At 47.0% G+C, this 14,676-nt stretch overlaps 1 protein-coding gene and 1 long non-coding RNA gene across 3 annotated transcripts; both read right to left on the minus strand.

Moving 5' to 3' along the window:
* Window positions 1–6,286: 6,286 nt before the first annotated feature.
* Window positions 6,287–7,983, minus strand: LOC125717412 (uncharacterized). The gene is made up of 2 exons (XR_007384529.1): window positions 6,877–7,983; window positions 6,287–6,806 (listed from the first exon to the last, which is right to left on the minus strand). It is a non-coding gene; the product is annotated as an uncharacterized LOC125717412 (long non-coding RNA).
* A 3,319-nt stretch (window positions 7,984–11,302) lies between these two features.
* LOC125717401 (uncharacterized) lies at window positions 11,303–13,852 on the minus strand. Of its 2 annotated transcripts, none has more exons than XM_048990293.1 (2): window positions 13,682–13,852; window positions 11,303–13,453 (listed from the first exon to the last, which is right to left on the minus strand). In XM_048990293.1, exon 2 carries the CDS (start codon window positions 12,557–12,559, stop codon window positions 11,489–11,491), a length of 1,071 nt encoding a protein of 356 aa, XP_048846250.1. In that variant the 5' UTR covers window positions 12,560–13,453; window positions 13,682–13,852; the 3' UTR covers window positions 11,303–11,488. The 2 variants fall into 2 exon arrangements, with proteins under 2 accessions (XP_048846250.1, XP_048846251.1); XM_048990294.1 differs by lacking the exon at window positions 13,682–13,852 and adding an exon at window positions 13,524–13,669.
* Between the last annotated feature and the right edge of the window lie 824 nt (window positions 13,853–14,676).

Genomic DNA, 14,676 nt, shown 5'->3' on the forward strand with positions numbered 1-14,676 from the left:
CCCAGGTGAGTGACACACATGCACCTGGCTGTCCACATGATTAACAGGAACTGTGACTCATCGGACCAGACCACCTTCTACCATCGCTCCACTGTCCAGTTCTGACGCTCACATCCCCATTTTAGGGACTTTCATCAGTGGACAGAGGACGAGCACTCTGACCGGTCTGTGGCTACGCAGCCCTATAAGCAGCAAGCTGTGATGCACTGTGTGTTCTGACACCTTGCTATCATAGCCAGCATTAACCTTTTCAGCAGTTTGTGCTACAGTAAGTCTCCTGTGGGACCGGACCAGATGGGCTACCCTTTACTCCCCACACACATCAGTGAGCTTAGGGCGCCCATGACCCCATGACTGGTACACTGGTTGGTCTTCATTGGAGCACCTTTGGTAGGTACTGACCACTCAATGCCAGAAACATCCCACATCACTTGCCATTTTGGAGATGCTCTGACCGACTCGTCTAGCATCACAATCTGGCCCAAGTCAGAGTCACTAAGACCCCTACACACGCCCATTTTTCCTGCTCCAAACACATCACCTCTAAGAAATGAGTGTTCACTTGCCTAATATACCCCTCCCAGGCACCATTGTAACAAGATATTCAATGTTATTTATATCATCTTTCATTGGATTTAATATTATTGCTAATCAATGAATATCGACACATTAGCTTAGTTTTCTTGGCAATGTAATAATCTGTAACATGACTTTGTTCGCATAAAGACGGACATTTACTGGCTTACATATTTTGTGAGGATGGACCAGGAGCGAGTATGAATCTACTTCCGCATTATGGTAACTAAATGGGTAGCAATGTAGCTTCACCAGTGCCGTTTCATGTTTGAATGCTAAACCTTCTCTCTGTATGCAGTTTGCATGTTCTCCCCGTGACTGCGTGGGTTTCCACAGAATACTCTGGTTTCCACCCACAGACCAAAAAGATGCAGTTAGGAAAACTGCAATATCTAATTTGCTTCTTATCCAGGGAGCCTCATTCCCCTTGCTCCCTCCGATAGACCTCACGCTCACAATGACCCTCTGTAGGATAAGCATTATGGAAAATGGATGGACGAACACAACTGAGTTGCTGATAGCTTTACCCCACAGTAAAAGCACCAACTGCCGCTTCACAGAGCATTAGAATCTCAGGCATCGCTTCCAACATCGCTGAAGGACAAGGCAGCGTCGAGTGTGAGCAATTTCCCCATTTCCACCCGGCTGGCGTCGGAGACAAAGCAAACCTGATTCCCTCCGTTTCTCGGGGGTGCAGCCGCCCAGGGAGCAGGCCGATGCAGCCCTGAGCTTGACAGCAGCATCTCTCTCATAACCAACAGAAGATTCACTTTGCTGCTGAGAAAAATATCATCCCTACTGTGTGAAACCAGGTTTCAGGATCAGACTATGTTGTACATTTAACACTGTGGTGTTTGGACGGACTTCATTCTGAGCTGTAACATGAATGTTTCATCCATGAGTTCAGACCCATGAATTGAATGAAGGACAACCTGCTTCCGGACCTTGATCCAACAACACCTGTGCACGGTTAGTCAAAGTAAATAACACTTGGTCTCAGTCTGCTCAGTCTTTTTCACAGACCAAACAGACAATGTTTTGTTATACACAAATAAGATCTATCTTTGCAGACAATTTTTAATAGTCAAGACTTCCACAGCAACGATCACAGCCGACTGTCATCTGCTTGAGGCACTTCGTGAAAGTTGCCCCTGCATTAAGTGCCGTTTAGCCTGGTTGTTGGGTGGTTAAATCAAAATGGTGGTAAGCTCAGTTGACTAAAAAGCAGACCCAGGAATATTGACTAACACAATACTTAGTCAGGAATCAAACTTAACGGTTGCGTGGGTTTCCAGTCCCAAGACCTGCGGTTAGATTAATCGGTGTCTCTCGAATGCCTATAGTATGTGTGCGCGGAGTATCATGGAACATCGTTCCACAGTGTGCTAAAAAATGCTTCCAGGGGGCGTTCCTAAATACTGTACTGCCCCCAGGCACCACAACGCCACCTCCTGACATACCAACCCCCCACCCCAGCCATAACATATCAGGAAACATCCCATTTTTGCCATAGATGCAAATATATGTTTTTCATTCGTTTGTTTTTCATTTATATTTTTTCACATAAATGTATTGCCTTACTGAATGCTATTAGGTGCTCTGCCCTATGGCTTCAAAAGCTGACCAAAACAATGACAGCACGGGAGAGGTTTATCAGAGCACAGAAAACTCACCCTTGAGAAAGCCAGTGATGTGTAGCTGGCTTTCACCAAAATCCTTCTTGTGAATGAAACACAAAGAGGGAATACTGTGATAGGAGCATTAGTAATGCTATGTGCTCACCAGCCTCTTGCATTTTATCCCATTAAAAAAGGCATGCACATTGTTTTCTGTACAAACTTGTCCTATTCATGGTCATGAGGGGTCTAAAACCTATCCTGGAGGCTAAGGGCACAAGGCAGGGAACGGCTTGGGATGGGGCGTCAACCCATCCCAGGGCACACTCACACACCATTCGCTCACAGATGCACACCTACACTCAGTTTGCTAACTTCAATTAACCTCGGTGTGTTTTTGGACTGTGGAGAGAAACTAGAGTACCTGGAGGAAACCCCGCGATGACACAGGGAGATCATGGAAACTCCACACGTGGAGCCAGGCCAGGGACTCGAACCCTGGTTCCAGAAGTGCAAGGTGCAACAGTGGTAACCACCAAAAAATAATAATTATAATACACAAACTGCAAATTGCTGTATTTCGGATCTCTTTCTCTTATAATTGAAAAGGTGATGTTGGAATAGAACTTTCCGAGATACTCACGATACACGGGCGGTGCAATGGACGCCTAAGAAGAAATCGACTGTAAAAGGAAAAATAACCAAGTCCAGTAGTTCTCTGGGGCTTGAAGTTCCGCCTCTGTGTCTGTAAGCAGCCGCCATGCGTGCGCTGTCTGGCTGCCTTGCCCTGGGAAATCACAGCTGCCACTAAGCATGACTGAGATGAAGCCGACCATTCACCCATCGCCCGGTAAATAAAAGATCAAAACAGATCTCAATACACTGCTTTCCCCCTTTTCAGGGCATTGCATTGTAATAAACCGGTTGTGTACCTTTTAAATTGCTGCATATATTTGCCATAGTCACACTCAAGAGAACATTGTTAATTATCACTAAAATGAAAAATACATGTAAGTTCACAGGAACACGTGAAATATAAAATTCCCTCAGATCTGTATGACAGCCCATTGAGCCTCTTCGTAGCAGTGGCAGCCATTAGCATGTCTGTTCAATCCTCACCAGCTTTGCACTCTGGGAAGGAGCTATTTTCCATTAGGCCTCAGGGTCTGTAGTTTGCTTGGGAACCAATTTTTGCATCTCCCGGTACAATGATGGCCTGTTTATGGATCCTTCGCTAATCTTTTTCACCGTTTGATCCATTTGTTTGTGTCTTCTTAAATGCTTCTTTATATTCATCAGACAGATTCCTATGAAAGGCGTCTACGCCCAGCAGGTGGAAGGCGGTTTGCTGGATGATGTGTCATATCGAGCTTCTGTTGCACATGTCGCTGTGAAGCGCGCAAAGACTGTTCCTGCGTCTCATCTGATCGAAGAACCATTAGCTTCCTGCTTGTGGTGCCGTTTATAACGAGTAAAATGCATACAATGACTACTTTCGGTCGTGGTTTCCTTTCCTGCTCTCGCCCACATAAAATATGCATTGTCAATGTGTCTGAACACTGAATCCCATCTCTGATGCAAACTTCATTTTTGACGGCAGGGTATTATCTAGCTTCTAGCTTCCCTGCTCATTACCATTCGTTTCTGTCTCTGCTCATACTGTCCCCCAGTCTAAGGAAATCTCTACAGATACGTTTTCTAAGGTCAGGCTGAACTACCTCTAAGGCAGAGAAAGTTAAATATATCATGTGACCTTTTAATACAATATTTGTACCTAAACCCAACCAACATTGCCGTAGCAAAAAGTCTGATTTGAATATCTTCTATCTGTCTTTGTAATTCAAACTCATTTACATACTAACAGGAATTTTTATCTTCGCCTGTGTTGACTAGATTATTAATAAAGTCCTGTTTGAAACTGCCCTGATTTCAAGGTTCTGTAATACAATGTGGGATTTTTAGTCATGTGTAAAGGTTTTGATATTCCCAGTTTAGCAAAAGAGAATCACTGTTGATTAGATGTAGGTTTTGATAATTGTAGTATGAAAACTGGGTCTTTCTTTTGAAATTTGGTTAACCTTGAACCAAAATTGGTGCCTGCAGTATGTACTGTATGCATGTGTAGGGATTCATTCAACACATATTCAGACTTAAGCAATGCTATACCTATGGGTTAAGTAACCATATGTAAATGGACAGTTTATTGATTTGTTTTGCTACACATAAGTAGATGCTGAAAAGCAACCTAGAAAAAAAAGTTTTGAATGTAAAAAAAAAATGAAAGCAATCTGTTTCTGACACAGTTCACTAGAGTAAAGATCAGGAAATGTTAGCCAGTCCATTTTTAAAACCTTTGCTTGGGAATAAATGATGGGAAATGATCATAAGATAGAGAATTTAGCTTCATTTCTGGAATATAATAACATCCTTATCACCATCCTTTGTGCAAATTAAATGGACTTTTAAGTAGAATTCCCCAGCACTTCACTCGACTTTTCTGTGTTAAAAAAAAAGTTTGTGCAACATGTAGGGTGATACTCTCTCATCAGTTCTACCTTTGACATTAACCCATCATTCTAAGAATGATACACTGTGGTAGCAGTGGATGTTTAGATCTCCGTCCAAAAGGTCTTTTATTTTTAGGGCAGCTCCCCTTGCATTGTGTCAGACATTAACTCGCTGGAGTCTGAGGACTCTCAGCCTCTTTTGAGGTAGTTTGACATGCTTTGACATTTTTAAATATTTAATCTAAAAAACATTTATCCCAAAGTGTTGCAAGTTCTTTTACAGTATTCAGCACGAACACAGCACCAGTAATCTGAGACCATTTAGAATGTTATTATTCAGCTTTTTGTTTAAATCAACTTCAGACATACACTTTTCAAAAGCCTATTTTCAGAGGTGCTTTCAGTACCTAAAAATGTTACATTTCCATTTAAAAGGTTGTAAAGTTATTGTCTGTGGCCCATAAAGGTGTACTGATATAAAAAATAAAATCACAGTTTCTCGTAATTCATGTGCACTGCACCTATATTGATTCCCATTAATATTGCTATTTTTATAAGCGTCATCATAAGTTGGCATGCCAGATTGCTTTGGTAGCAGGTGTATTTGTTACGCAGTGATGGACTGGCATCCCATCCAGGGTGTGCCCCTCCTAGTGCCCTGTGCTGCCTGGGATAGGTTCCAGGACTCCCACAACACTGGCCAGGATGACCAACTGGAAGGCCGATGGCTGAATGGATGGAGAATTAATACCTCACATTTTTAATTCCACACACCATGTGCTGGAAACACCAAAGATTGTTCAGCCAAATCTGAGACATTCGAAAGGGCCAGGTGCTGAGTTCAGGTAGGTATATGGGACAGTAATAGCGTGTCGGCTAGCTCATTATTGAAATGTTGCTTTTGGAATCTGCTAATTGAGGCTAGTCCATGTGCTCTTGCTCTGAGTCAGTGGTAGCTGCCTCCGAATCCTCTTTAAACTGAGCATTGAGCATCGCTCGGGGGCTCCATGCTTGTCTTTGCTCTTTGAGAGAATGGCTGCGAGCTCTGTTTGCTTTCTGGATTTGTGGGGCTGAGTGTAGTTTGACTGTGATGTATTCTTGAGTTTTTGGCTGGGTTCTTGCCATCATCATCCGCTTTGTAGTTCTGAGTGCCGCTGTTTTCTTTCCTGGGTTTGCAATATGGGGTTGGCTAGCCTGTTGTCTCATCGTCCTACCTCATGTCTCGTTCCTACGTCTCTCTGTCTTGTTTTGCCAGAATTTCACAGCTGGTATATGCAACAATCAGCGGGTGTTACTCAATATGTGTACTTGCACCTGTTTTTTGGTATCTTCCATTGCCAAAGTCCAGTTCCAATACTAAGAACAGAAGTAGGGAGGATGGTAAAAATCCCCGGATGTTCTTCTTGCACCAGTTGCTTCCTTCCCAGTGTGGCGTTACTGAGGGAGGAAGTAGCGAGGGAATACGGAAATGGACAAGCCGACTACGCCACTCTGGGAATTTCACCCAGAGAATTAGAATACCGGAGTTCAAAACCCACTCCAATATAAAAGGACACAGATTCGTGATCACCATAGGGGAGACGCGAAGACCATAAACACTCCCTTTATTAGGCTGCTGGCCACACTCCAAATAAAAACAAAAAGAAACCAAACAGCAAATTACAAAACCCAAAATCACAGCACAAAGAATACAAATCAAATCATGTTTAAAACACTCCAATCACACAACACAAGAGAAAACCCAAACCAGGCAGCTGTTGTCGGGAAGGGAATGGGAGGCGTACAGTCAGACAACTCTAAGGGGTCCCGCAGCACATGCCGCACGTACCTCCACCCAAGGGGTGGGCTAAAAGAACGCAACGCGACCACGCAGCGCGGTATCGCCCGACACGGATCCTCACCGCCCAGCACCAAACCTTCCCAACGACACCCCCCAGTTTACATCCAATCACGAAAACACTTTAATACCTAAAACCAAGTAAAACACGAAACAAAACATAAAACATCCGGGCAAAACATCCAGGCAAAACAGCAGCACTTGTAGTGACTTAGTATCCCGTTGATGGTCTGGCTCACGTCGGTCCGGGACACTCCAAGTCGCGATCCACTACAAATACAAACACAGTATTAGGTATGCCCCTACTACCCAAACGTTGGTAAAAGGAGACGAGACATACCTGGCAGATTACACGCGGTAAAAGTTGGAAAGCCTTAAAAGCGGAAGCAACCGCAAGCTGCTAGATTTACTAAGCCCTTGCCACTGTAAGAAAGATACCAAAAGCACATTACAACCACCCATACAGCAAGCAAACGACCCCGTCCACTGATGCCCTACCTGCAGCGTTGGATATAGCCACAACTTCCGGAAAAGGAGATACTAGCGCACGGAGAGTCACGTCACGCTTGCAAATCAGTCACACACACGCAACCACAACCGGGTCCTATATACGCGTGCTGATTGCTTAATTGTTGCAGCCAGGTTAATGAAATTACCATGCCCCAACCAGATCGCACCCTCCAGCTCCACCTCATTACAATCTACCCCAGGATTTTGCATCGTCGTCCCGACGATGGACAGCTACAACCAAACCCCGAGTTACTGCCAAGGTCTAAACACAGCCCCTACCGCATGAGACACAGGTCCGGAAGAACTCACAGCCCCTAAGGCCACGCCCCCTACCGACCTAGGAAGATGATAAAGAGTAGTATGTCGGCCTGCAGTGGTCCTGGCGGTTCTTCGTATCCCTACCCCACTGGTACTTGGCTGTTCCATCACTTGAGTGGTGACTACAGAGGGTCTTGAAGGGGTACCCGTATGCCAAGAGGCATATTCCTCCCCGCCTACCCCAGAGTGAATTGGCATGGCTGGAGGCAACGCTGCAGCCAACGACTGGGGGCACTGGGAAAGACCTGTACAGGCAGCCCCAGGGGCAGATGACGCTGTATTCCCCTCCACTGCAGGGATCTGAACCCAGAGCTCCTGCTCAAACGAGTCCTCGGAGGTAGCCACCTCTTCAGCTGGAGAAGGCTGAGGATCACCTTCGACTTCACAACCAACACAGGGCTTAAGCATGGTCCGATGAACATGCTTGACCTTCTCTAGAGCATCAACTGGTGCGACAGTATAAACCACACCCCCCAACCTAGGGGTTTTCAATACCTTATGCACCACTGAACTCCAGAGGTCTTGGATTTTATGTCGGCCCCGGACTCCAAGATCACGTACATACACTAACTGGTTCTCCTGTAACGGTGCAGCCTTCACCCGGTAATCATGGCGCTCCTTACGCCGCCCTGCGGCCATAGCAAGACGCCCCCTGGCACCCTCAAAAGCTAGCTGAAGTCTGGCTTGATGCTCCACTATCCAGTCATTCACTGTACCAGGCACTGGTTCTTGAACCCTGCCCAACAAAAAATCCACAGGCAGTTTGGGATCTTGTCCAAACATAAGAAAGTATGGTGTCTCACCAGTAGATTGATGCGGTGTAGTTTTGTAACTAAATGTCACCTGGGGTAAACATGCTGACCAATCCCTCTTCTGGGACGCAGGAAGTGTCCGCAAAAGATTGTGCAAAGTACGATTGAAACGCTCACACTGACCGTTACCCGCTGGATGATAAGGGGTAGTACGTGACTTACTAACACCATACAAAATGCAGAGTTGATGCATCAACGCACTCTCAAAATTACGGCCCTGGTCGGAATGAATACGACCCGGGACTCCCAATTTGTAAAACCACTCGGTCACCAAAACATGTGCCACTGTTGAGGCGCGTTGGTCCCGTGTTGGTATAGCCAAAGTATACTTACTGAAGACATCAGTCATCACCAACACATTCTCCACCCCATTACGTGCTGGCTCCAAAATGGTGAAATCCAAGGCTACGATTTCATTGGGTCGTGAGGCCAACAAGTGTCCCATGTAGCTGTGGGGAACAGGCTGAGAGTCTTTACTGACCTGGCAGCGTTCACACTCCTGGCACCAGCGTGTAATATCAGATGCCATTCCTGGCCAATAACACCGCTGCCGCACTAGCTGACTCGTTCTCTCGATACCTTGATGACCATGATCTTGATGAAGCTGTTTCAGCACCACCACCTGCAAAGACCTGGGCAAGACCAGCTGGAACACCTCTTCACCCCCATCAGGACGGAGAATCCTCCGATACAGTACCCCATCCTTTTCCACCAGACGGTCCCACTGACGTAACAACAACAAGGCTGAAGATGATAGCTGCCCCCGTTCCACGGCAGTAGGACGCTCCCTCCTATTCCAAAAGGTCAGGATGCTACAAATATCAGGGTCAGCTTCTTGCTGAACTCGCAAGTCGACCGAAGAACACTGCGGAAAGACCGAAACAACCGCCTGTGACACAAAGATGCAATTACTGGGTACCGGGGTCTGCTGCACGACAACTGGGACAGCCGTCCCAGGACGATCTGAGGCAGAACTAGGCGGTAGATGTTGCCGAGACAAAGCATCGGCATTTCTATTACTAGTACCCGACCGATACTTCAGTTCATAATCAAACACCGCAAGTTGAGCCGCCCACCGCTGTTCGGTAGCACCCAGCTTGGCGGTAGAAAGATGGGCGAGGGGGTTATTATCAGTAAACACAATGCACTTAGCGCCCAACAGGTACTCACGAAATTTCTCCGTCATGGCCCACTTCAGCGCAAGAAACTCGAGTTTCATGGAGCTGTAGTTCGACATGTTCCGCTCCGCGGGCCTCAAGCCCCGACTAGCATATGCAATAGGCCGAATTAGGCCACCCTGTTCTTGAGAAAGAACAGCACCCAGGCCCCCATGGCTTGCATCTATTTCCAATCGAAAAGGCAAAGAAAAATCGGCATAGGCCAACACTGGTGACCCCACCAATCTACTCTTTAAGCCCTCAAAGCTAAGCTCGCACTGTGCAGTCCATGCAGAAGCCAGAGAACGACCTGAAGCGCCTCGCGACTTTGTCCCAACTAGCTCTGCCACTAACTTATGCAAAGGGGCTGCCAGCTGTGCAAATCCCTCCACGAAACGGCGATAGTAGCTAGTGAACCCCAAAAAGGAGCGGAGCTCAGAAACATTAGAAGGCCTCTTCCACGTAGCCACAGCCTCAACCTTTTTAGGGTCTGTCGAGACACCCTGGCTTGAAATCACATGACCCAAGTAACCAACTTCCTTCTGAAAGAAAGCACATTTCTCCAACTTAGCTTTAAGGCCCTCCCGCTGTAGCCGTCCAAGTACCAACTCCAACCGTTCTAGATGCTGTAAAACAGAGGAGGAAAAGACCACCACATCATCCAAGTAGAGCAACAATGCCTGACAATGCTGATCCCCAAAGATTCGCTGCATCAACCGTTGAAAGGTACTAGGCGCGTTACAAAGCCCAAATGGCATTCGGTTCCACTCAAAAAGCCCAAAAGGCGTGCAAAAGGCAGTCTTGGTCCTATCCGATTCCGCAACGGGCACTTGATTATAACCACTGGCTAGATCGAGGGTAGAAAACCAGCATGCACCTGAAAGGGCATCCAAAGATTCCTCGATGCGAGGCAATGGAAAAGCATCCTTACGGGTCTTACTATTTAGCTGCCGATAATCCACACACAACCGAGGGCTACCATCCTTTTTCCTAACCAGAACGATGGGGGATGCATAGGGACTGCAACTCTCCCGAATGACCTGTGCCTCAAGCAGCTGTTGGATATGGGCCTTCACTACCTCATACTCGGAGGGAGGTAATCGCCGATAACGCTGACGAACCGGAATGTCATCCAATAATGGAATCTCGTGGGAAATGAGGCTACTGCAACCCAAATCCCCATCATGTACAGCAAACACCGAGCTAAACTTCAGCAAGACGGCCCTTACCTGATCCTGCTCTGAACTAGGCAATGCTGACAAATCAAGTTCCTGGATCCGGGTTTCAATGGAAGCATGGGCAACTTGATCGGTAACCGAACCAGCCACCGCCCTCACTTCAGCAACTCCAGTAGGTAAACTGGTTATAAGAACATCACTCAGCCTCCCCAGAATGGTACGGGGATATAACACCACTGCCTCCGTACCCACGTTAACCACTGGAATATAAGCAGTTCCCCGATCCACTTGAACCAAAGCTGAAGGGGCCAAAAGCCCTCCGGGCAACCCAGCCGCATGCGGCTCAAACAAGACAGAGCCGTGCGCAATGTGACCAGAACAGGTAGTCGGAACAAATGCAAGGACACCCCCAGGGACACGAGACGCCCTGCCTCCCCTTACACGCACAGTCCTACAGGACTCAGTAGGGATCGCATCAACCTGATGACACTGCTGCAATGCCTGCCGGACTGACCTCGGGGCCTGCACCACAGGCGGATGTTCCACCCAAAGCGGCCCATGCTGACCAAACAGGTCGCGATAACACTTACTAATGATGTTCATCCCTAAAACACCAGGTGCTTGGGGAACTACACCCCCGGGTGGATCCTTGACCACTAATACACCACAACCTGGTATCTCCCTACCACAAAGGGTCACATCCATTTCCAAATACCCAACATACGGAATGGCCAGGCCATTGTCAGCACGAAGCTGCAGCCACTGACACAGCTTCAATCGATCAGGCCCCCATGGTTCAAAATGGCTCCTAAAACAGCTTTCCGTAATCGTGGACACCATCGATCCAGTATCCACCAAGCAGGATACCTCCACCCCACCCATATTAACGCTAATGTGCGGACAAGATGACATTAACTGAGACACCATCCCCACATTCTCCACTACAGAGCCAGTAGAAACCCCCTCCGCGCTGTGGCTCAACAACGCGGCGGGTACTCGTTTCCCGGCTGCTGACCAGACTGGGCAAGGCTTGACACCGAGCCGGAAGAGGGTGGGTCCCTAGGACCAGAAACCCTTGGTCCCTCACAATTCCGTGCAAAGTGACCAGGTTGCTGACACCGGCGACAAATGACAGGGCCGTGAGGGTGGCGAACTTGCTTAGAGGCCTGCAAAAGTGATACAGACCGAGTGAGCAAATTAATCTGCTCTTGTTGCTGTGTCAGAAGGTCCTTTAATTCTAGAAACTCCCTATTGGCGGCTACCACCCTAGGGGCAGAGTATGACTGACCTTGCAACCCATAGGAGATACCATAGGCAGCGGGAATGGACAAACTGCGACCGCGCCCACCAAAGGGGGTACCCTCACGTTCCCATCTAAGAGCCTCCCTCCGTACATCCAACAACCTCATGGAGGGTTGACACCGAACCAGTCGTTTCAACTCTCTACGGAGTGCACAATCAGCAACATGCTCCATAAATTGGTCTCTTAACATTACCTCGGCATTAGGTACCGCATGTGGCGCAGCCTGTTGAATCTTACCCATCAAACTCATTAGGGCCAATGAAAACTCAAGCAGACCCTCCCCATCCTGTTGCTTCCTAGAAAAGAAAGCTTCCTGCAACAATACATGAGAATAAGAACAACCATACAGCTCACGCAATATTGCCAGTATCCTTTCCGGGTCACCCCGTTCAACCGCGGAGCGATGTTTAATCTCCTCCTTGGCTCCCGCCTCTAAGTGGTCAAACAGAAAAAATGCTTGATCAGCAGATGACAAATGCCGAGCCCGCATACACGCTTGCACCTCGTCCTCCCATTCCTCGAAGCTCACCCCAGACCTACCCCCAAACATGGGACACTTCCGGTCCCTAGAAATAAAAGCAAACCGGTCGGTGAAAACACGATGCTCGGCTGAAACAGGTGGAGGTACAGGGGCGGATTGGGTGACGGAGGGATCTGGAGCCTCTGCTCGCTCCTGGCGCAAACAATCAATATCAGCCTGGAGCTGCCCCACCAAATCCCGGAGCTGTTGCACTTCATCATCCATGACAATAAAGTAGGTGGACTACGAGACTCAGCAAATTTACACAAGATACCGACTCAACGGACACAAATGCTGCTGTTTTGCCTCTCGGTTACATACACATTCAAAACCAAATCATAAAACAAAAGATAAAAATTCACCTATCCTTCCAAGGGAGTGATCAGGAAATCACGGTTCCACCATATGCTGGTGAAGATCCTGCCGACTACGCCAAATCTGTGGCGTTACTGAGGGAGGAAGTAGCGAGGGAATACGGAAATGGACAAGCCGACTACGCCACTCTGGGAATTTCACCCAGAGAATTAGAATACCGGAGTTCAAAACCCACTCCAATATAAAAGGACACAGATTCGTGATCACCATAGGGGAGACGCGAAGACCATAAACACTCCCTTTATTAGGCTGCTGGCCACACTCCAAAAAAAAACAAAAAGAAACCAAACAGCAAATTACAAAACCCAAAATCACAGCACAAAGAATACAAATCAAATCATGTTTAAAACACTCCAATCACACAACACAAGAGAAAACCCAAACCAGGCAGCTGTTGTCGGGAAGGGAATGGGAGGCGTACAGTCAGACAACTCTAAGGGGTCCCGCAGCACATGCCGCACGTACCTCCACCCAAGGGGTGGGCTAAAAGAACGCAACGCGACCACGCAGCGCGGTATCGCCCGACACGGATCCTCACCGCCCAGCACCAAACCTTCCCAACGACACCCCCCAGTTTACATCCAATCACGAAAACACTTTAATACCTAAAACCAAGTAAAACACGAAACAAAACATAAAACATCCGGGCAAAACATCCAGGCAAAACAGCAGCACTTGTAGTGACTTAGTATCCCGTTGATGGTCTGGCTCACGTCGGTCCGGGACACTCCAAGTCGCGATCCACTACAAATACAAACACAGTATTAGGTATGCCCCTACTACCCAAACGTTGGTAAAAGGAGACGAGACATACCTGGCAGATTACACGCGGTAAAAGTTGGAAAGCCTTAAAAGCGGAAGCAACCGCAAGCTGCTAGATTTACTAAGCCCTTGCCACTGTAAGAAAGATACCAAAAGCACATTACAACCACCCATACAGCAAGCAAACGACCCCGTCCACTGATGCCCTACCTGCAGCGTTGGATATAGCCACAACTTCCGGAAAAGGAGATACTAGCGCACGGAGAGTCACGTCACGCTTGCAAATCAGTCACACACACGCAACCACAACCGGGTCCTATATACGCGTGCTGATTGCTTAATTGTTGCAGCCAGGTTAATGAAATTACCATGCCCCAACCAGATCGCACCCTCCAGCTCCACCTCATTACACCAGCAAGACAATCCCCATTATTCTCTGCATTTCAAAAGTTGATCTTGGGAGGCAAGTTCGCAAGACCAGTCTTGCTAAGAATACAAGTATGATCTTTGCATTCTTGGTATTGAGAAACACCCAGTGCCTTGTTTTTAGGCTTTTTGTAGTTACTTGCTTGTGTGTTTCAGTCCCACATTCTGTTTCCTGGATCCAGTTTCCTGTTCCTGATATTCCAGTCAATTTCACTTGATTCTATTTTTTTGCACCTCATTCCAGAATCATCCATCCAGTCCATGTGATGACGGTTATCCAGTAGCATTTCCTGTTGCCGTCTCTGGTATCGACTAAAATTAACACAAATATTTCCCTGGCCACATGATTAACAAACAAAAGGGGGTTATGGTGTTAGTGGTCCAGCCACTCCATTCAGGATCCATTCAGATGAATAAAATGGTCACAGTGTGCTGAAATTAGCTGTATGTAGCTACCAGGCATCTCATAAATTACACTGTGCTGCTGTTGGCAGCAATTAAATACTGAAATGCCCCTTTGCTCAGGGCTGTTCATTGCAACTCACGTGAGGAATCCCGCCGGCCAGGAACCCCCTACAATTAAAAAAAATACATGTGTCTTCCTGAAGAAAATGAAATAGAAATTGTATTTTTATATTAAAAACAACATACCAGAGGACTGTAGAAATTTATGGGGTACACAAGATGCCTATAGAAAACACATTTCAAATGCATTTGTTTTATTTATAAACATATATAGAATTTTTATTACACATTTATTGCAATAGACCGTAGTGGTG

Source organism: Brienomyrus brachyistius, chromosome 22 (genome assembly GCF_023856365.1).
Source record: "Brienomyrus brachyistius isolate T26 chromosome 22, BBRACH_0.4, whole genome shotgun sequence".
In the NCBI taxonomy this organism is placed as follows: Eukaryota; Metazoa; Chordata; class Actinopteri; order Osteoglossiformes; family Mormyridae; genus Brienomyrus; species Brienomyrus brachyistius.